The sequence below is a fragment of the Manis javanica genome, chromosome 1, assembly GCF_040802235.1.
Source record: "Manis javanica isolate MJ-LG chromosome 1, MJ_LKY, whole genome shotgun sequence".
Classification (NCBI taxonomy): domain Eukaryota; kingdom Metazoa; phylum Chordata; class Mammalia; order Pholidota; family Manidae; genus Manis; species Manis javanica.
The window spans coordinates 63,909,481-63,933,153 of record NC_133156.1 but is presented as its reverse complement, the minus strand read 5'-3'; the positions used below and the strand labels follow the sequence as shown (position 1 = coordinate 63,933,153).

Genomic DNA, 23,673 nt, shown 5'->3' with positions numbered 1-23,673 from the left:
ATTTCTTCTAGAGACTCTTGGGAAGAATTTGCTTCTCTGCTCTTTCCAACTTTTAGCAGCTTGCTTCTTGGCCCCGCATCATGTTGCCTTTTTTTGCTCTTTTCCCATTGTCACATCTTCTTTTCAGACATTGTCCCTCCTGCTTTTCTCTCTCTTCAAATGCTTGTGATTATATTTTGCCTACCTGTTTAATCTCCCCATCCCAACATTCTTGACTTAATCATATCAGAAAATTCCCTTTTGCCATGTAAAGTAACATATTCAGAGGTTTTGGGAATAAGGATGGGTTATCTTTGGAGGAACATTTTTCAGACTAACATACAGTGGGAGACAGAATAAAATGCGTGTTTTTTCACTCCTAGAAATAGATTCTTCTGTATTTTTTCAGATATTCAGCTAATATTTTACAACTGTTATTCCTTGTCATTTTGTATTTCATTTTGAAAACCTTATATTCATTCTTTTAATTATTTTATTCTTACTTTGCATTTTTTCCCATTGGTTTTATGAATTTGTTTACAAAGGGCTACTGGTAGTGGTAATGGTTTCAGAGTGTTATTATTTTCAAGTATACTTTCATATTGATTTTGCCCACATTTATGAAATTGTTCACCTTTTTTGGGACTAGTTTTGCAGATGTACATGAAACCATGTTTTTGCCACCTTACATTGTACATTTTAAATTGTTCCTTATACTGTTGTTACTGTTGGGATTCTTTTGGTAGCTAGGAAATGCAAAGAGAGAACCCTCCAGAAGCTTTAGGTTCATATGAGTTTAATCTCTTCTAGGACCTGGTCCTTACAAATTTATGTTCACGAAAGTGATTGTTTTAGAAAAAAACTTTCTCTGAATGGAGTCACTGAGAAAAAAAATTATTACCTATTTGTTATGAAAAAGGAGTTACTACCTAATAAGCAAACCAGCATGAATTTATCAGGAAGTCTGTATGGATTTGAAGCACAGGTCACAGATTGTTGAATGATGATGGTATATATATATATATATATATATGTATGTCAGCTACCATTCATAGAATTCTTACTTTATGGTAGGCACTGTGCTAACAATTTTACATATACCTCATTGAACTCAGAATAATCCTGATAATAGGTATTATTATCAATTTTTCTAATGATAAAACTGGATGAGAAAAGGGAAGTGACTAAGTCATGAAGTTGAATCTGTCCTATTTCAGTGTAATTACACTCTTTCCACTATGTCATGATGATTTTACTTGGGAAGTGTTAATGATTTCTAACAGTATGGCATATCCCTCTCCATTACCTTTGCTATTAACTGCACTGGTTAGAGAGGTTTGTCTTTTGAACATTGCTAGTTTTCTCATACAAATACACTTACTCATTAGTTCTATTTTTCCCAAATTTTGCTCAATTCTCTGCTGAAGTTCTCTTTTTGTTATGATACTCACCTGAAACTCATTGCAATATAATGAGGAGATTGCAAGTTTCTTTATAGCATTTTTGAGACTGTACCCTGTTCAATTTGATTAGAACTGAGTTTTCAAACTATTAAACAGCATCATTTTATAAACAAATCTCTCTTAGTCTGTGGGTTCCTCCTGCCCGTGATTACTTATTCAGTTTATGTTGATCCTTATAAGTTCCAATTTAAGAAGGGAAACATTTTCTGACCTATTCTCCAGCTCTGTAGCTTTCTCTGATTGACAGTCTGTTGTCTGTTACATATAAGTAACTTTCAGTAGTGCATGGCGCAGTTCTTTAAGGTAATGTACTCTGTGTGACAGTGTTTCCAGATGTGTTCCCCACCACCATTTCCTGTTTTCTTATGGCTTTAAAGTGGGTGAATTAGTCTGAAATTCCCATTAGGGGCAGCGTCTAAGAGATAAAAAGTCACATTTAGGCAACACGTGGCCTATGTCATTCTCTAAAAGATAAATGGGGAATGCTACTGCCTTTACAGGGAATATTGGAAAGATTTGGTACTTACGTATGCTAATTCTCTCAGTGACATCTCAGTCCTCAGTCCTTGTCAGAAAATCTTTTCCCAACTCTAAACACACATCTTTCACAATATACACACATCTTGGTCCCAAGCTGTTACCTTGATTTGATTCATTTTACCCCAGGCAAAGATCTGACTCTAGTATATTCCATTTGAGATTTGAAATAAATTAAGATCCAGCTTCAGTCATATTAAACATTTTAGGCCCTACTCTCTGGACCTAAGTGAGAGTACTCTATGAGGTAGAAGTTTCAGCTGTAAAATAAAACAAATGCCATAGATCATATTTTTTAAAACATCTTGAATTTGATTTTTGCTTTCAAACATTTCCTTCCATTTTGTTAATGCTAATATTTAACAACTATTGTATGGTTCAAAATCTGTTTAGTTTCATAATTTTTATGATTCTGAAGGACTCATAAAGATGAAATAAGAGAAAACAACGTAATAGACATATATATAGCTATATGTATATAGGTTCCTATAAAGTCTTTGTTTCTTAAAGAAGTTGAAATAATTTATATTTAATGTGTTCTCTTTTAGTGTTGTGCTTTTGTTAAGCCAAAAACAGACACTTGAAGAGCTGAAACAGTCAGTGCAGCAGCTGAGATGCACTGAGGCAAAGTTTACAGCACAAAAAGAAATACTAGAGCAGAAAGTACAAGAAAATGATGGGAAAGAGCCACCTCCTGTAGTCAATTATGAAGAAGATGCAAGATCAGTTACTTCTATGGTAAGCCAAAGAGTAATCAAATGAGAACTTGAAAGAGTAGTATCTAGGAAATAAGTGAATGCAAATTTAATTCTGGTTTGCTGTAACAAGGTATTACTCTTGTTAATATGCAGGTCCTATTAAACTTGTTTGTAAATGCAAAGTAGACTGCCAGTCACCTCAGGTCACCTGGAAAGCGCTTTCAGGAGGTACCTGTAGAGTCAGAGGAAAAAAGTTCTCTTGCCTTCAAAACTGAAAACAAAGACTGCAATTGTTTTTATTTCTGGGAGACAGCAGGAAGGTAGGGTGTTATTCTTAAGATAGAAATAAATAAGGAGAAAGCTATTTATGGATTTTTTTTCTCTTATTAAGAACAGTAGAATCTTATTAATCTTATTTACCTGAGATTAATGATGTGTTTATTGTTTTCACACAAAAAAATTATTTTGTTCAAAAATGATTTTTTTCTTACAAATATCCTTGAGTTGCAATAAACACATTAAAATCCACCAACTAGAAATTCAACTTTATTTTATATAGTTTCATTAAATAAGAATGCCTAGTATAAATACTCTCTCTTTCCCATCCTTCCTCCCTGGCCCCCTCTCTCCCTCCCTTTCTTCCTTCCTTCCTTCTGTCTTATATTGTTGGGTCTCATCAAGAGGCAGTTTTGCCCCCCAGGGGACATTTGGAAATGTCTCCAGACATTTTTGGTTGTCACAGTTGGTGGGTGCTCTGGGTATCCAGTGGGTAGAGGTCAGTGATACTGCCAAACCTTCTACAGTGCACAGGATAGCCCTTCCCTTCATACTCACAACAAAAAACTATCCAGTTCAGAATGTCAGTAGTGCCAAGGATGAAGAAGCCTGAGCTGTATTCTTGGCTGGCCTTTTCTTGGGTAGCTATAGATGTAGTACTTAAATAGAACTATTATAGTTAATGATGCCTTAGCTGATATTTTAGCAATCTTTAGTTTATGTGGTTTTAAATAGTACAGTTTGATTGTTAAATCTATACACTGCATTTGAAAATGTGGAAATTGAATGTGAACTATTTAAATGTGATTATTCCTATTTTTGTTACTGAGCTATGCTAATCTGCATATTATATTGTGAATTATGAATTAAAATTTCTTGTTCTTTTTTACTGCCCTATCAGATGACAAGGATCTTACCATATGTATCTAGGACCCTGCTAGATTCCCTTTCTTGCTTTATGACACTTGATAACTACGAGGCTACGCATTCTTTCAGAGGAACTTCTGAAGTTATTTTTCTTTTACTTGGCTTTTGAAAACCTTAGCTAGGAAATCACTTGTTCTCTGAGTTTGGTTTATAATATTTCCTTGTCTCCCTGTGGGTGGGCAATTGGTCATTTCATATTTGATTTAGTGGCAGGTATGTTAAAACTGGCTATCTAATGTAATTCTGTGTGCAGATGATCCATATTGGCATTATTATTGTGATAGAATAAAAGAGAGTTATTCAAGTCACTAGGTGATAGGATATCCCCATTTGATAATTATGACTAGACACTAGACTTTGAAATTTAAAATAAACACGTCATTTTTATTTCATCAGGAACATGATCATTTGGAGTTTTACCTTTCATAATTGAACTTTTTCAACAAATGAATAAATATTGTTTCAGAGAGAATGTACAATGTTCAAGAAAACAGACTTTTCTGGTACTTTCAAACTTTCTCTTATATCCATTTATTAAATGATGATAATACCTTGTAAGTTTTTATAAAGTGATGTCATACAATTTCATTTTATCCTATTATTTAAAAATACTTTAAATTCTAATTTTAAATGTATCTTACCTATTCATTGAAGCAATGCTTCTACTAAATCTTTAAGGATTTTACAAAGGAATACTACAATATATGTGGTTACAAGTAGTAATATAACATTTTATATATCAAACTGGGCACTTCCCAAATCAATGCCAATTAAAGAGGCTTTAAAATATGTTTTATCAAACAAGAAGAAATATTTACAATACATAGTTCTTAAAACCTAATATTCCCACGTGTCAATGAAGGTGTTGCATAATACAATCTTTTCAATTACTAATTAGAATGTTACTTTTCAATTTTTAAAAAAACAATAAAAATATTAAAGCTTTAAATGATTTTTTCCCAAATGGTTGTTGAAGCATTGTTTTATTAATAGTATTATAAGTAAAGCCTGAAATTAGCAGAAGCAGTTCTATTTTGCTATTTCCTCTTTATAAATTTCATCCTTTTAAATGGTGTAAAATATCAACAAGGAAAATGGTAGTTGAATACTAGAAGAATTAGAAGAACTAAAAATTAAACTATGATATCATGGAAAAAAATGAAACTTGGTCTATGTATTATATAAGTGTAAGAGAGACAATGAGCTGTTGTACATGATTCTAAATAATGGCAGTATTAACCAAAACACTGACTCTTCAGTGGTAAAATGCTTCTGTAGAACAGTGCTTTAAGGAGCTTACCACTGCAATGGGCCATGGATTGTGTACTTTTACAAAAATTTGATGGTGAGTTAGGTGGGTAATTAGGGATAGGATTGTATAGTTAGTTTCTTAGGTGTATTAATGTTTATTTTGACTGTATAATTCAATCAGAATGAAAGCCCATCCATTAATTTAGAGAAATTTAAAACAATTGTAGAGACAGATAATATAATCATTTCTGTTAGTAAATGTCATTCTTCTAATGTCTTTTTTCACCTCGGTCGAATTTTGGTCAAAATACCAAGGAAAATGTGATAAATATTAAGTATTACAAACTAATTCTTTACTGTCAGTGGATAAGTATGTTTTATTTATTCATTCAGGCAATATTTTATGAGTGCCTACTATGTGTCAGGCACATTTCTAGATACTTGGAATACATCAATGAATAAAACTAACAAAAAATCTTCCTTAGAGGTTATATTCTGTGGTGAGTGGCAGTTAATAAGTAAGTAAATTATCTATTATATCAGAAGATGATAATTGCTAAGGAGTAGAAACAGAGCAGGGTAAAGATTGGGAATTGGAGGTTGGAACACAACATTATGCAAGTTAGGATAAGCATCACTGAGAAGGTGCTATTTGAACAAAAGCTTGAAATGGAGCTAGAAAGTCACTCAATTCCTATAGAAAGAGCATTCCAGAGAGAGCATCCATTGCACAGTCTATAAGGTAGGAAAATGTTTGGACTGTTCAAAGTACAATAAGGAAGTCTGAGTGGAGGGGACAGCAAGAGTATGGGGAGCGAGGTTGAAGAAGTAATGGCAAACCAATTCATAGGGTCTTGTGGCTCATAATTAAAAATTAGGCTCCTCTTTGGGTAAAATGAGGGTATTAACAGGAATGACATGTTCTGACTTTTGATTTAAGTGGCTTGCTGTGGTAACTGTGTTGAGAATATTCTTAAGGGGAGTAAGGATGGGAGAGTGAGATCACTACAGTAAGCCAGGTGATAGAAGATGACAGTTTGAGCAAGGATGAGCACGGGAAGTGGTAGGAAGTGTTTGCCTTCTGGATATATTTTGAAGGTTGAGCCCATGAGGTTTCCTGTGGATTAAATGTTGGGTATGAGAGAGAAGAGTAAAGGATAACTTTAAGGTTTTTAGCAGGAGCACTAGAGGAATGGAATTTGTTCCAAGTGCATGGGAAGACTACACATAGAATAGCTTTGATGAGGAAGAGCAATACTTTGGTTTCTTTCTGAAAAAAAGAAATCTGTAGAAATTCATTATTTGGGTTTAGAGTTCAGGAGCATGATTTAGACTGGAAATATAAATTTGAGAGTTGTAGGCATCAAATGTTATTTAAAATCATTTGACTGTAGGAAATTACCAAGTGAGAGTGGATAGATACAGAAGAAAAGAGAAACAAGGACTGATTTCTGGGACATTTCAAGTTAGGAGGTCAGAAGAGGAGGAATCAGTAGAAGACTGAGAAGGAATAACCAGAAAGGCAGCAAAAAATCAAGAGAGTTTGGTGTCCTTGCAGTGTTCCAATGAGAAGTGAGTTCCAGAATTTGGGACACTCTGGGTTAAGGCAAAAGAAACAGTCGAATTGACTGCAGGAATTTTCTGAACTTTTAATATCAAATACCCAAGAGGGGAAATATAACATGGAATGCAGCATCTCTGGAAATACTGGCCTAATCCCTTTTCAAAGAGCATCCTGAAGGGACCACAGTGAAATGGAACATCCTTTGGGAAATACTGAATTAGAAGATAAATCTTTCCTTATCTAATTGCATTAATGATAGATTAAATGTGCTGATCATTCTAAAGGCATTTTGAGTTGTTTAAATGTTCTATGAACCCAAGAGTTATTTTATCTTATTTTTCAGTTCTAGCTCTGAGGACAGAAGTGTCTTCCTTCTGGGGCAAATTAAGAAAGTGAACTCTTTATTGACTGTCCTTGGATAATAATGGAAATACTAGAATTTTCTAATCCTTGAGTAAACATTGGTTGACTTCCCTATTTATTTAGTTAAAGCACCTCACTCTCCTTCATGTTTGTTTTTAACTGTCTAGTTATAAGAACATAGTAAGTTTTCAGTCAGTGTCTGTTGAATTGAGGAATTGGATTCATTTTCACTCTAGAGTGATCTAATTATTTTATTTATAATGGCATGTGCTTTGCACCAAATATAATAATTTTTGTTGAAACAATTTCCTGAATATATCAAAAACAATATATTTAGAATTGATGGCACCATATAATGAGTTCCTACTGATTAAATATGTTTAGCTATTCTATAAGATAATAGCCTTTACTTTGACATTTCTGAAATTGCACATTTTTAAAGCCCTTTTTATTGAATACTATACAGCACATTTATCTTCTCTATGTATCTTACTGAGTTAGTTTGGCTTGGTTGAATGGCGCTTTCAATAAAATCCTGTTTTGTTACATTTTCAACCAAAATGTGTGGTTTATTGACTAAATATTGTCTGTCATTATAACTCAATAGTAACCCATTTTACAGAAGTGTCTATTTTCAGTTTTATAGTTCAGTATTCAAATGGACTGTTATCAATTGAGATATCATGTTGACATCATTGAAGCTTTATCTGTTTTCATCATCAGGTACATTTTCTTTTTTTAAATACATAAGGTAAAGGTTAATTCCAAGCTTTGCTCCTCAAATCTACTGAGAAAAGCACTGCACTAGGAATCAGGAGACCTCAGATGAGCTTAGCCCCAGCTGTGTAACTATAGTCAGATTCTTTCACCTTTCTGAGTTTTCTTTACCATAAAGGGAAGAAATAAACATATAGCCTCCTTAGCTGACAGGATTTCTATGACACTGAAATGAGAAAATGTGTGTAAAATAAATGTATTTTATATATTATGAGATTCTGTTGAAACATAAAATTCGATTTCTAATAATGTAGCTTAGTACGCAAGTAAATTAGTAGCTGCTCATTAAGTTAAGTATGAATATAGATTTCTCTACCAGATTATCTTATGTATTTATTGTTCTTTTATTTTTTTAAATCAACTTCAACACAACTCTTCTATTCTCCAGTTATTTAGGAAACATTTATTTTTAATATAGCAGCATTATTTGTAATGAGGGAAAAATGGATAATAAGCCTTAATAAGCTTAATATACTTTTTAAAATCCTAAATACTTTTTTTTATTGAAGAGAACAATATTGTATTGGTTTCAAATGTACATCACAATGGTTCAACAGTTACCCATATTATTAAATCCTCACCCCCTATAGCGTGGTTACTATCTATCAATGTAGAAAGATGTTCCAGATATAGTATAATATCTGTATTCTCCATGCTGAACTGCTATCCCCATGACCAACTTATATTGTGATTGTGAATTATTGTGCCTCTTTATTCCCCTCCCCCTTTTCCCGCCCCATCCCCACCCCTGCCACTTGGTAACCACTAGTCACTTCTCTGTGTCTATGAGTCTACTGCTCTTTTGCTTCTTCTGTTTTGCTTTGTTTTCATACTCCACAAATAAGTGAAATAATATGGTATTTGTCTTTTTCCACCTGGCTTATTTAATCAACATAATACTCTCCAGATCCATCCATGTTGTTGCAAATGGCAGGATTTCATTTCTTTTTATGGCTGAATGATACTCCATTGTGTATATGTACCACATCTTCTTTATCCATTCAGCTATTGATGGACACTTAGGTTGCTTCCATATCTTGGCTACTGCAGATAGTGCAATACTAAACATAGGGGTGCATATATGTTTTCAAATCAGGGATTTTGTTTTCTTCACATAAATTCCTGAAAGTGGAATTACTGGGTCTACTGGTATTTCTATTTTTAGTTTTTTGAGGAACCTCAGTACTGCTTTCCACAGTCGTTGCACCAATTTACATTCCCACCAAGAGTGTAGGAGGGTTCCCCTTTCTCCACATTCTCACCAACACTTGTTATTTCTTATCTTTTGGATAGTGGCTGTTTTGACTAGTGTGAGGTGATATCTCATAGTGATTTTGATTTGCATTTCCCTGATGCTTAGCGATATGGGATATCTTTTCATGTGCCTATTGGCCATCTGTATTTCTTCTTTGGAGAAATGGTTTTCAGGTCCTCTATACCAATTTTTTAATCAAGTTATTTGTTTTTTGGGTGTTGAGGTATATGAGTTATTTATATATTTTGGATGTTAAACCCTTATCAGGTGAGTATATTCTCCCATAATGAAGGTGGCCTTTTTGTTCTATTAATGGTGTCCTTTGCTGTAGAGAAGCTTTTTAATTTGATATAGTCCCACTTGTTCATTTTTTATTTTGTTTCCTTTGCCTGGTGTCTGTTACTATTCCTTCTTTATTTCTGATTTTGTTTATATGTGCACTCTCTCTTTTTTTCTTGATAAGTCTGGTTCAGGGTTTATCTATTTTGTTTATTTTCTCAAAGAACCAGCTCCTGGTTTCATTGATTTCTTTTTTTCTGATGTTTACGCTTCTCTATTTTATTTCTTCTCTGATCTTTATTGTGTCTCTCCTTCTACTAACTTTGGGTTTCATTTGTTCCTTTTTTCCTAATTTCTTTAATTGTGAGTTTAGACTGTTTATTTGTGATTGTTGTTCTTTCTTGAGGTAGGCCTATATTGTTTTGTACTTCCCTCTTAGATCAGCTTTTGTAGCATACCACAAATTTTGGACCGTTGAATTTTTATTTTCATTTGTCTCCATGTATTACTTCATTTCAATTTTAATTTGTCCATTGATGTGATTATTTAGAAGCATGTTGTTTATCCTCCATGTAGGCTTTTTGTTTTCTTTGTGTAATTTATTTCTAGTTTATACCATTCTGATGTGAAAAGGTCCGTGATACAAGTTCAGTCTTTTTTAATTCATCTCAATAAATAAAAACAGCAGGGCAGAGTGGAGAAAATGTAGGAATTTGAGTCAAATTGTCCTGGGTCTAATTGCCTTTAGGTGAATTTTTACTCCCCAAAACCTCAGTTTCTTCATCTGAAAATATGTCTAGTAATACGAACCTCATAGGACTGTAATCAGTACTAAATGAATGAATGCAAAGACAAAGGCACAATACAGAGCCCTAGATGCAGTTAGGAGCTTAGCACAATTTTTTGTCCCTTTTCTTTCACCTCTTCTTCATTTCTTTGCTTCTCCCTCTTCTGCCTCTTCACCTCTGCCCCCATTTCTCCTCTTTCTCTTTCTGCTTTCTTACTAATACAATTAACCAACTTCTATGAATATCTATTGTGTGCCATGGATGGAGACATCCTGGATAATAGACAAAGTCTCTGCACTCTTAGATATACATTCAGCAAGTAGAAGTCACAATAAACATTTAAGTAACAAGAAAACATCAGGGTTAAGTCCTTTGATGAAACTGAACCTTCACATTCCTCACCTTTAGCCCTCTGCCCTTGACTTTCAATTCTTTTCTTTGTAACAAAGTATCTGTGGGCTTTCCCCCACTTCTGTTATGATTTAAACATCAGTGAATCCTAAATCTGCATTTCCAAGGAAATTGGGAATGCCAGAATACTACTCAAAATAAAGATGAACAATTAATGTAGAGAACTAAAGAGACTTATGTAAGTTCATGCAGAAAAGGTTAAATGTAATAAAACATTCAAATTTATTAACAGTTTATTATTCACACAGTAAAGAGATTTTCTCCCTGTGACTTTTTTTTTCAGAGTATTTACTTAACTGATAAATAGTATAAATTGGCATTCAGTCTTTGTTAATTACAAATTTAAAAAACATACATTTGCAGATACATTGTTTGAATAGACAGAGGAGAAATTTAATAATCTGAAGAAAAAAGATACTAGATACATGACTAATTTGTCACAATACTGGTGAAAAATAAAATGCCTCAAAATTCCTATTGATAGATGAATACAATTATTCCTTTTCTCCTACAGTTTTTTTTTTGTTTTTACAGTTACTAAAAATCAATCAATCAAGAAAGCACTAGTTGGCATTTAAGCCATTGCATAACATGCTCAGGACACTCTTTTAAAAATTTTAAATAATTTTCTTCAACCTGAAAAAAGTTACTCAAGCCTCTACAATTAATTTGCTAATTCCTCTATTAAGCTGAATAGTGTTTGTCTTGAAATTTACATGTAAAGGTGTTGTTATCTTTTGGCTTGAATTGTGGGTAGATATTTGACCGTGCATGTAGAGAAGGTAAAGATTATATGTTATCTCCAAAATCTTATGTATTGAATTTTGAATATTAGACATATTAACTTCTTTAATTTAATTGAAAAGTTTCACAGAAATATAGAAATAGTATGATTTATTGATTAATTTGGTACCTAATGAAATAATTTAAAATCCTAATATTTTCTCTTTCACTATATTTAAAATCCTAAATTTTTCTCTTTCACTATAGTGTTCTGCAAAAAATTGTTTCTCAGTGTTAGTATTTAAAAGAGTAAGACTCAGCTGTTAATTTTAAAAGCCATTGTTTTACTTTGCAAATCCCAGATGAATGGTAATCTTACACTAAGAAAAGGTTTTCTCTGTCAGAATATATCTAGAGTTCTTTTAGAGTGAAGGATAATTCTTCTGGAAAAGTTCTGATAGTTGCTTAAAAATTATTTAATCCTTGAAAGGAGAAACAACTCAATCAGAAAAAATCAGTTACCCTTCTGTGTATTTAACTATGTGGTGGATGTTGCAGGGGATATAAGAAGAATATAAACAAATTCAGATCCTTTTATCTGCCTTCACTTTGAAACTTGAATTAATGTTATACTGATGATGTTAGAAACATAAGATTTGGACAGCTGTAAGGTTATATTGTTTTAAGACAGCATAGTTAAGAAACAAGAATATTCAGATGGACTGATAGAGAAGAATACTCAGCCCAAAAAAGCTCCTGTACGCACGTACACACACACACACACACACACACACACACAAATACATACGGTTTTAATAGAAGATAAGAGTACATTAAGGAAAACAAAAGATTATTCTATATATTTGATAAATATTTAGATCTAAGCTCATGCCAAATAAAAAATAAATTTCAGATCTAGTACCCAAATATATAAAAAAATAAAGCCACAGAAATACTAAAAAAAAATGTAAGTGAATATTTCCCTATGTTGGAGAACTATTAAAATACAGAGTAAAAAACTGGGAATAATACGTGTTGCAAATATGACAAAGGATTAATGTTTTTAAATATATAAGTAAATCATCCAAATTGGTTTATAAAGAAGTAATGTAGCAATTAAAAGTGGATAAAAAGCAAGAATAAGAAATTTACACTAGAGGAAATACAAACTTTAATAAAATTATGAAAAACTTTCAATCCTACTAGTAATGAAAAAAAAGATTAAGAAACAAAATTATAAATAATGATTTATTTTACTATCACTATCCACAGTGGCCTCCTTCCAACCTGTTCTCCATACTCGAGCCAAATAATCTTTAAAATTTCAAATCAAAACAAATCTGATTATACTGACCCCCGCAAGAACGCCTTCAATGACTTTTTATGACTTTCAGGCTAAATACCAATGACTCTAAATGTCTTGCCAAAAAGCTTTATATTATCTCTACCATGCGCTCTGACCAACCAGAATGAGTGCCAGCCACAATTACCAAAAGTGTCCCTATCAAGGAAAGAACAAAAAATAAAGGAGAATATAAGGTGTGAAAGCCTGGGAGAATCTCTGAGCATTCTGGGGCTGGCTGTATTAATTTGGTTTAAGAACAAGTATAGTTGGAGTTAATTTGTAGTTAACTTGGTTTAAGAACAAGTGTAGTTGGAGTTAAGAGTTAATCTTAATTTAGTTTAAGAACAAGTGTAGTAGAGGTTTATAAGAAGCTATCAAGTGTGGTCTAAAATCTCACAATAAAGTAATTCTGACTGGTAAGTTCCAAGGTAGGAATAGTAGAATCTGGTACTGAAGTTGAGCATGAATGAACATTGTTGATGATTGTTGATGAAGACATTCAAGGAACTTTGAGGGCTTGGGTATAAAAATTATCATAATAATGTCAAGGGTTGAGCTGGAAGGAAAATAATCATAAGCCCCTTGCAAAGACCTTAGGCCAGTGGATGATAACACTGAGAATGAAAATGCCCTGGCTTCATTTATGCTATTATTATAAATACCTCACCTCTTATAACTAGTTTCCATATAAAGCTTCTGGTGCTTAACACAGTATCTGGCAAAGAATAGGTGCTCAATAAATTTTTCTTCAACATGCCTGATGTTTCAGAATGAAGCCAACAGTGTTTAGATTTCAGTTTTTAGACAAATGCTTGACTCCTTCTTTACATATTGCTTGGTATGTAGCACAAACAAAACAAAACACCTAATCAGTGAGTTAATGTACAGGAGCATAGTATTCTAGAATTTGTTTTAGAGAGTAATAAACTCCTTGTAACACTTGTAGAAAGGAAAGGAAGCAGAGAAGTAGCCTTGCCTTGCATATTCATTACTGCTGGATAGGCAGAATCAGAAATTAAGTCTACGGTGTCATTTAAACAGGGTCAAGATGTTTAGCCACTATAACTACTTTAGAAAAACTCTTTGGCAGTATGTACTAATGAAGGGCATGTGCACACCTCATGACCCAAGACATAGACTCCTAATTACAGACACAACAATTGAATACATACTCTTTCCCAAAGACATGTCAAGAATATTCACAGAAGCACTATTCATAATAGACCCAACCTAGAAACTGCTGAATGTCAGTTGGCAATAGAATAATAAATTGTGGAATATTTACCCAGTGGGCTATTCTTCAGTAGTGAGAATGAAGAAATTACAACTACATACAGCAGTATGGATGAATCTTATAAACATAATATCACGTGAAAGGTACCAGACTACATATTCTGTGATTCCTTTTATATAGAGTTCAAAAAGAGGCAAAAGTAATCTATGGTATAACAAGTTAGGATAGTGGTTACTATGGTGGGGTTTGGGGAGTGACTAAAAGGCACATGTGGGGTTTCTGGAATGTGGAATTGACTTGTTTTTTTATCTGTTTGGGTTGCAGAGATATTTACAATTTATGAAAATTTATAAACTGTACACTTTTGTATACTTTGCTGTATGCATCTTGTACTTCAATTAAAAATTTCAGAAGAAAATTGTTTGAATTTAGCATGGGATCAAACTAAAAGCATGCTCAACTCTGTGTGTGTGTGTGTTGTTTTGTGTCAGTGTGTCGGGCTGTTGATGGCTCTTTTTAGAATTACTTGCTTTTTAAACTACACAGGCCATATTTCTCTCTCTCTGTTGCCAGCTCCCTTTCCATACTACGACATTTCTTCCATGGACTATATGCCCTCCCTTCCTGTTGCTTTAATTAACAAGCCGTGGTGAACTATGTTTGCTGAGAAAGTGTTGTATCATTCATGCCTTTTGGGATTGAAAAAGTTTGAGGACTACTGGCAGAGGATTCTGTCTTAAAGAGCTCTTTTTAATGCTGAATGCCTTGGGAAAGCAGCATATTAAACTTTCTGATATATTACTATGTACCTCAAATCTGGGGCTTTGGTTACTGAAGAGAGTGGGAATCACCCTGACGGTGGGTAGTTCAGACATGTGAAAAGATGCTTTGAGTGGCAGTCCTGATACAGATAGGCAGGCTAGTGAGTGGGTGTGGTGGTGAAAGGGAAAGTTAGAGATTGTTGGTGATAAATTTTGTCTCTTTCACAATTGTGTCTAAGCCTGGACCTCCTCTTTCCAAAAGTAGTTTATGTTGAGAGAAGTATGTGAAAAGAAATAATTAGAATAGAGGAAGAGGCCAAGGCAAAGGTCTTGGAATTTTCTAAAGGAGAACCAACTTCTTTTCTGTAGTGTAGCTAGGAATGTTAGAGGTGGAAACAGATGGGCTTTGCAAGAACAAGAAGATATGGGGTAGGCAGGTATGTTGGGAGGTAGTTGAAGTGACGTAGGACATAGATTATGAAAGGTAGCTGGTTTCAGAAAAAGTCGGTGGCCAAAGGCCTAAAGACGTGTTTGGTAGAGGTAGAGTCAAAGGGATCCAGTTGGTTAAGAAAAATCTTTAGTTGTCTTTTGAGAAGTTTAAATCTAAGAGTCACTAGAATCTTAGATGTTCTGAACAGCCAGTTTCTGAAACTCTGGGAATTTAAATCGTTCTCGTTTTTTTTTAAAAATTAAATAGTCTGTATGAAACTAGAACATTACTCTTATTCTGCAAAGGACTTTTGTGATTTTGGCTGGGCGATAAATTTGACTGCCCTAATTAAAATTTGACTTTGGAGGGAGCTTTTTTCTTTTCCCCAATCCTTTGTCCATAAGGCCACTAAGGAAAAATCAAAAAAGGGGAGAGAAGAGAGAGAGAATGGGGGGAGCATAGAAGCAAGAGAAAGAGATGAGGCAAAGAAAAGTAAAGAAAGGTAAAGAACAGGGGAGAAAACAGATAATACAGAAGTAAGAGGCAGGTGAAAGTAAAAACAGAAAGGTACTAGGAATAAGATGGTAGTGGAGAGTGCATGAAGTTAAAATGAAATAAAAATATTCATTGAACCAAGCTAACTTAAGGGTATCAAAACTCTTGCTTTATAGCTCAACAAAATCAAATATATGGATACAATTTGTGGTTCGGACATTTAGTAAAATTCCCTCTCATATTTTTAAGTTGTAGGTCAAGAGCCAAATTATAATATTTTAAGATAATTTATTCCTATGTAATTATTTCATTAACCAAATTAAATTAATTTCCAAAGGGTTTTGTTGGGTAGTATTTAACAAGAAAAATTAAAATGGAAAAATTTGGCATTTACCCTAATAATTTAGCTACCCAAACAGAAACTGAAACATAATTTATTATAACATTTTTGGGTAGAGGATATGGATGACTATATACTTGCATTTTATATATAGTTACTTCAGCTTGCTATTAATTATGTCACAGGTGTTTGCTATAGTGTATGTTACCTGTGTTTAATTATTAAAGGTAATCTATACTTTTTGATATCATGAGCTTTTTCCAATTCTAATGCTTATAAAATACTCATAGTTGTCATTTATTAGTCTGCAGTTCAGGCATATTATTAGAAAAGAAAACTGCTAGGTAACTCTATCATGTTTATACATGGGCAGCATTAAATGAAAGTCAAATCATCATAGAAACTCTTACTAAGATTCCTTTTGTCTTCCCTTTGTGCAAACTAGAATTATATGAACTTCTTATGTAACTGTAATTAATTTTGTATCATATTTGATCATGTTTTCAAGGATTTAACTCCTGAATTTAAAACTAATAAAAATTAATTGAACCTGGATTTTACATTTTGATCAGGTAATATTTTCTAGTGTGATACAATGAGTATTTTATATCATCTTTTATTTGTATAATTGTCATAGTATTGAAAATATTTAAATCAGAAAGCTTCTTTGCCACCCTCTTTTGCTAATAATGAAAATACATGGTTTCTTTTTTTTATTTCAAAGAATATCTAATGCTTTAGATATGATATGTTGTACAAACATGATGATTTTGACTTTTCACTAGCTATTTAACCCACCAAGAGAAAATAGTACCTAGTATTTTCTAGGATTTGCTGAGAGCATACAGTTCAGAGGTCTCCTTTAATTTAGTGATTGCTCATTATGATTTTGAAAATTGTGGTAGGGAATTAAATCACAATTATTTCTATTTTGAAAGATATACAATGCTTTTAAGGTGATGATGTAATCTCTGCAGATACTTAAGATATTTGGTATCTGAGAAATAAAACAAACACGGACGAGCCATACTGTGACAAAGCACTGGGCTCTTGTTCTCCATAGGAATTGGAAAGTCTGATTTAATTTTTGTCTGCCATCCTTAGAGGAATTGGCTTCTTAGGTGACTTTTAGGGCTGTTGCCTCTTTCACATCTCCCAAAACCAGAAAGTGAGAGCTTGCTGAGCAGCTGTGCAATGTGATTTGGGATTAGAATTGTAAAATCTACAGAACAGAAGGGAATCTTCCTGTGTCCTTCCAGTTTTCCCTAGAGTCCTTCAACTGATTGGCAGGAAGTGTAAAAGAGCTGATGCTTTAAGTTTCAGCTATTTTTCACTTCTAAGAAAGGCAGCCCAGGAAAATGACCATGTCCAGGAGTCTGAATACATAGCAGTAAGCATGATGTCATCAATTCTAGGTAATCAGACTTTTGTTCTAAATTGTTAGGAGAAAAGACAATTAGCTTTAGGAATTTTTGAACTTCACACTGTTTTTGTATAGATTTAATATTTGCTGTTCCATACATTTGTATTCATTCACTCATTCATTCATTTCCTGCCTTAGTCCCCAGGGTATTTGAGGTGCCTAATGATAACAAAATTCAACAATATTAATACAAAATAAAGTCAGAACCAGGAAAAATAGAGGTTGTAACAGTATATCAAAACTGGGGGGAAAACAGTGTAGATCATAGCATATATAGTTACTGTAACAGAGCTGTTATTTTGTCTCTAAGCGTCCCAAAGGCCAAATGAAAAGGGAGATAAAGTCATATAACACGTACTATTAAGTGAAAGAAAGCATGTCACATTGCTGGGAAAGCAAAGCTCTTCATTGTATTGACTCTAATAGAATTTGTTACTTGTGGCTTTAACACTGACTTTTGCAATGACAGTGCCCTTGACAATATCACTACAGCTAATTCAGGAAGGAGATTCATAAGGCCATCTCTTGCAGAATCTAGAATCCCTGAGTGGAAGTGGAGCCCAAAATTGGTTTTGTGGTAGTCGAAGAATGTAGCTGTCTCTATATTGATTGTATCCAAGAATATGATCTAGAGTTAGAATAATGGATGAAGTAGATGTGCTTTTAACAATTCTCTCTTAGTATCATTTTTCTCAGCTGCAGTTTGGATATGCAATGGATGATTATATTCCCTGAGAAAAGTTCTCAATTGCAGGTACTCTGTAACTGTTTGAAGTGGATCTGTGAGATTAAAAGAGTTTGCTAGTAAATTTATTACCTAATTTCAAAAAATTTTTGAAGGCCTATATTTTCTTTGAAAATTATTGGCAATATTAAAGTAATTTTTATGTTTGTGAAAGCATTACCCCCATAAAATTATTCAAAACCTCTCTCTGTTGATTAAAGGAAAATTGTCAAGTGTTAAACTTCAATTTTTGCTTGCAATTTTCATGATACATTGTACTTATTTGTGTCACACTGTATTCTAGTTGGTTGTTTTTAATTTCACTTCATAGATTTTTTGTTGTTGGCTTTATGTTACTCTTTCTATAGATTTTGAAGGTGAGTAAAGAATGCTGAAAATCTAGCTATTATATCAAACAATCTATTTTGGAGGGAGGATTTTTCTAAACAAAGTTTTAGTATTTTTTACAATTCAAAATTTACAATTTCCCAACATATCATTCTTTGAGGGACACTTAATTTGATACATGAACACTTGGTAGTGTAAACCTCAGATGTTAGGATGCTCTAAAAGGAAGGAATTAACTGTGTGCTAGACATATAAAATATTGCTGCTGGCAAACGATCCTGCAAGCAAGGAGTTATTCCTACCTTCTAGATGAGGACTTGATGCTTGATGAGATTAAGGAATTGATCAGAATCAGAGTGGAAAATTCAAACTCAAAGTTTTCTGACACGATAGTTTAAATTCTCTCTAAGCAATGTTGCTTACTTGCTAAACAAACAGACTTGCAGTAAAGAGGATTTAGTTCAGATCCTCTCTGTGCTATTAAATATATGACCATAGGCAAATCATACAATCTTTCTGAGCTACATTTCCATATTAGTACATCATAGAAATCTTATAAAATTGTTTTGAAAATCAATGAGATGTTTGTAAAACTGTTCAGCACAGTATCTGACATATAGCAAAACTCAATGAATGGTAGTGACAAGGAAAGAAAAAATTACCATGATGTCTCTTAACTGTGGTTTTTCAGTATATTATTGTTGGAGGCTATACTCCACTTTAACGTATTTTAGTTCTTTTTCTTTGTGTAATACCTAAAGATAGGAAATTACCAGCAGGTGGAGCTCAGTGTCAGAGAAACCAAATTTCTGAAATGGAGATATTTTTCATCTTATGTTCTACAAATAAAATTGAATGAATGCATACAGTTTTGAAATGTTATGTGAAGTTTTTCTATTTTGAACATGCCTGCCAAAAGTGATATTTGCAACATAGTTCTTGAGTATGTAAAAATAATGCTTTAGTTATTTGCCGTATTAATTTGTTATATCTCATATCATATGTAAGGTGTGACAGTTCATTACATGAATAAAACATGCTAAAAGTAAACCTCATTTATAAATACCGGCTTAGAATTGATTATTTTTTCAGTAATTGGACTGATAATCTTAGATTTAACTTGTCAGAACCTTCAAATCTGCCCCTCACAGCCTTCCAGTTCTTAGTAAGTGGTATCACCTTTAGCAGCTGCACCAGCCAGAATTTTGGGAGTCACCCTTGTATTCACTCTTGTTCAAATCTCACATCCACTCCATCAGCAAGTTATCTCGGTGCTACATTCCAAATAGATTCCAAATCTGACTTCATTTCAGCATCTCTATTATGATCATCCTAATAAAACACCATAAGTTGTAGCCTGGACTACTTCAGCCAGACTTCTTTTGCTCCCATGCCCTTCTTTTATTTACTATACTTTAAATAGAGTGTTCTCAGTGGGATCTTATATACATTTCTCCTGCTTAGGACTCTTCAGTGGCATCGCTATATAATAAAATTCAATTTCCTACCATAGCCTAAATTGCATGATCTTGTTGTCTCTCCCACCCCCTTACAGCATAGCCTATGTCACTCTTCATCTAGCACATGATCATCTTGCTGCCCTGTGAGCATGCCAAGCTGCTTCTCATCCCAGGGCCTTTCTGTTTCCTCTCCTTAATACTCTTACCCCAGTTCTTCATATGACCGATTGCCTTCTCTTCATCATTTCCACTCAAATGTCACTCCTTTGAGGTATATCTCTGACTACTCTATCTATAATGACTTCTCTTTATTTTCTCCCCACTCACTGCCATCATTATTTTTCCTATAGCCGTTTTTCACTTCTTTATTTTATTTTATTAAATTTTATTTTGGTATCATTAATCTACAATTACATGGACATTATGTTCACTAGGCTCCCCCCCTCACCAAGTCCCCCCTACATACCCAATCACAGTCACTGTCCGTCAACATAGTAAGATGCTGTAAAATCACTACTTGTCTTCTCTGTGTTGCACAGCCCTCCCCATGCCCCCACCACACTATACATGTTAATTATAAGGCCCCCTTTCTTTTTTCCCATCCTTATCCTTCCCTTCCCAACCATCCTCCCCAGTCCCTTTCCCTTTGGTAACTGTTAGTCCATTCTTGGGTTCTGTGCTTCTGCTGCTGTTTTGTTCCTTCAGTTTCCTTTTGTTCTTATACTCCACATATGAGTGAAATCATTTGGTACTTGTCTTTCTCCGCCTGGCTTATTTCGCTGAGCATAATACCCTCTAGCTCCATCCATGTTGTTGCAAATGGTAGGATCTTTTTTTTTCTTATAGATGAGTAATATTCCATTGTGTATATGTACCACATCTTCTTTATCCATTTATCTACTGATGGACATTTAGGTTGCTTCCATTTCTTGGCTATTGTAAATAGTGCAGTGATAAACATAGGGGTGCATCTCTCTTTCTCAAACTGGAGTGCTGCATTCTTAGGGTAAATTCCTAGAAGTGGAATTCCTGGGTCAAATGGTATTTCTATTTTGAGCATTTTGAGGAACCTCCATACTGCTTTCCACAATAGTTGAACTAATTTACATTCCCACCAGCAGTGTAGGAGGGTTCCCCTTTGTCCACAGCCTCGCCAATATTTGTTGTTGTTTGTCTTTTGGATGGTAGCCATCCTTACTAGTGTGAAATGATATCTCACTGTGGTTTTAATTTGCATTTCTCTGATGAGAAGCAATGTGGAGCATCTTTTCATGTGTCTGTTGGCCATCTGAATTTCTTCTTTAGAGAACTGTCTATTCAGCTCCTCTGCCCATTTTTTAATTGGATTATTTGCTTTTTGTTTGTTGAGGTGTGTGAGCTCTTTATATGTTTTGGATGTCAACCCTTTGTCGGATCTGTCATTTATGAATATATTCTCCCATACTGTAGGATACCTTTTTGTTCTATTGATGGTGTCCTTTGCTGTACAGAAGCTTTTCAGCTTGATATAGTCCCATTTGTTCATTTTTGCTTTTGTTTCCCTTGCCTGGGGAGATATGTTCAAGAAGAGGTCATTCATGTTTATGTCTCAGAGATTTTTGCCTATGTTTTTTTCTAAGAGTTTTATGGTTTCATGACTTACATTCAAGTCTTTGATCCATTTCGGATTTACTTTTGTGTATGGGGTTAGATAGTGATCCAGTTTCATTCTCTTACATGTAGCTGTCCAGTTTTGCCAGCACCATCTGTTGAATAGACTGTCAATTCCCCATTGTATGTCCATGGCCCCTTTATCGAATATAAGTTGACCATATATGTTTGGGTTAATGTTTGGTGTCTCTGTTCTGTTCCACTGGTCTGTGGCTTTGTTCTTGTGCCAGTACCAAATTGTCTTGATTACTGTGGCTTTGTAGTAGAGCTTGAAGTTGGGGAGTGAGATCCCCCCCCCAACTTTATTCTTCCTTCTCAGGATTACTTTAGCTATTCGGGGTCTTTGGTGTTTCCATATGAATTTTTGAAGTATTTGTTCCAGTTCATTGAAGAATGCTGTTGGTAATTTGACAGGGATTGCATCGAATCTGTATATTGCTTTGGGCAGGGTGGCCATTTTGATGATATTAATTCTTCCTAGCCAGGAGCATGGGATGACTTTCCATTTGTTAGTAACCTCTTTAATTTCTCTTTAGAGTGTCTTACAGTTTTCAGAGTATAGATCTTTCCCTTCCTTGGTTAGGTTTATTCCTAGGTATTTTATTCTTTTTGATGCTATTGTGAGTGGAATTGTCTTCCTGATTTCTCTTTCTATTAGTTTATTGTTAGTGTATAGGAAAGCCACAGATTTCTGTGTGTTAATTTTGTATCCTGCAACTTTGCTGTATACCGATATCAGTTCTAGTAGTTTTGGGGTGGAGTCTTTAGGGTTTTTTATGTATAGTATCATGTCATCTGCAAATAGTGACAGTTTAACTTCTTCTTTACCAATCTGGATTCCTTGTATTTCTTTGTTTTGTCTAACTGTCATGGCTAGGATCTCCAGTACTATGTTGAATAACAGTGGGGAGAGTGGGCATCCCTGTCTTGTTCCCAATCTCAGAGGAAAGGCTTTCAGCTTCTCACTGTTCAGTATGATGTTGGCTGTGGGTTTATGATATATGGCCTTTATTATGTTGAGGTACGTGTCCTCTATTCCCATTTTGTTGAGAGTTTTTATCATGAATGGATGTTGAATTTTGTCAAATGCTTTTTTAGCATCTAGGATATGATCATGTGATTTTTGTCCTTCTTTTTATTTATGTGCTGGATGATGCTGATGGATTTTCGAATGTTGTACCATCCTTGCATCCCTGGGATGAATCCCACTTGGTCATGGTGTATGTTCCTTTTGATGTATTTTTGAATTCGGGCTGCTAATATTTTGTTGAGTATTTTTGCATCTCTGGTCATCAGGGATATTGGTCTGTAATTTTCTTTTTTGGTGGGGTCTTTGCCTGGTTTTGGTATTAGAGTGATGTTGGCTTCATAGAATGAGTTTGGGAGTATTCCCTCCTCTTCTGTTTTTTGGAAAACTTTAAGGAGAATGGGTATTATGTCTTCTCTGTATGTCTGTTAAAATTCCAAGGTAAATCCATCTGGCCCGGGGGTTTTGTTCTTGGGTAGTTTTTTGATTACCGCTTCAATTTTATTGCTGGTAATTGGTCTGTTTAGATTTTCTGTTTCTTTCTGGGTCAGTCTTAGAAGGTTGTATTTTTCTAGGAAGTTGTCCATTTCTCCTAGGTTTTCCAGCTTGTTAGCATATAGGTTTTCATAGTACTGTCTAATTATTCTTTGTATTTCTGTGGGGTCCGTCGTGATTTTTCCTTTCTCATTTCTGATTCTGTTGATGTGTGTTGACTCTCTTTTCCTCTTAATAAGTCTGGCTAGAGGCTTATCTATTTTGTTTATTTTCTCAAAGAACCAGCTCTTGGTTTCATTGATTTTTGCTATTGTTTTATTCTTCTCAATTTTATTTATTTCTTCTCTGATCTTTATTATGTCCCTTCTTCTGCTGACCTTTGGCCTCATTTGTTCTTCTTTTTCCAATTTCAATAATTGTGACATTAGACCATTCATTTGGGATTGTTCTTCTTTCTTTAAATATGCCTGGATTGCTATATACTTTCCTCTTACAACTGCTTTCGCTGTGTTCCACAGAAGTTGGGGCTTTGCACTGTTGTTCTTATTTGTCTCCATATATTGCTTGATTTCTATTTAGTTTGGTCATTGATCCATTGATCATTTAGGAGCATGTTGTTAAGCCTCCATGTTTTTGTGAGCATTTTTGCT

At 34.1% G+C, this 23,673-nt stretch overlaps 1 protein-coding gene across 13 annotated transcripts in view; it reads left to right on the top strand.

Moving 5' to 3' along the window:
- Nucleotides 1-23,673, top strand: part of FER (FER tyrosine kinase) — a 461,718-nt gene that overhangs the window by 117,399 nt on the left and 320,646 nt on the right. For 11 of the 13 annotated variants that reach the window (XR_012129973.1, XM_073233126.1, XM_037011947.2 and 8 more), the window contains one exon: nucleotides 2,528-2,717. Coding sequence is in view for 12 of the 13 variants with exons in the window: in XM_073233126.1 (XP_073089227.1) it covers nucleotides 2,528-2,717 (190 nt within the window). In the remaining variant the exon portion in view is untranslated. The other 2 variants (XM_073233158.1, XM_073233149.1) reach the window with 2 other exon arrangements.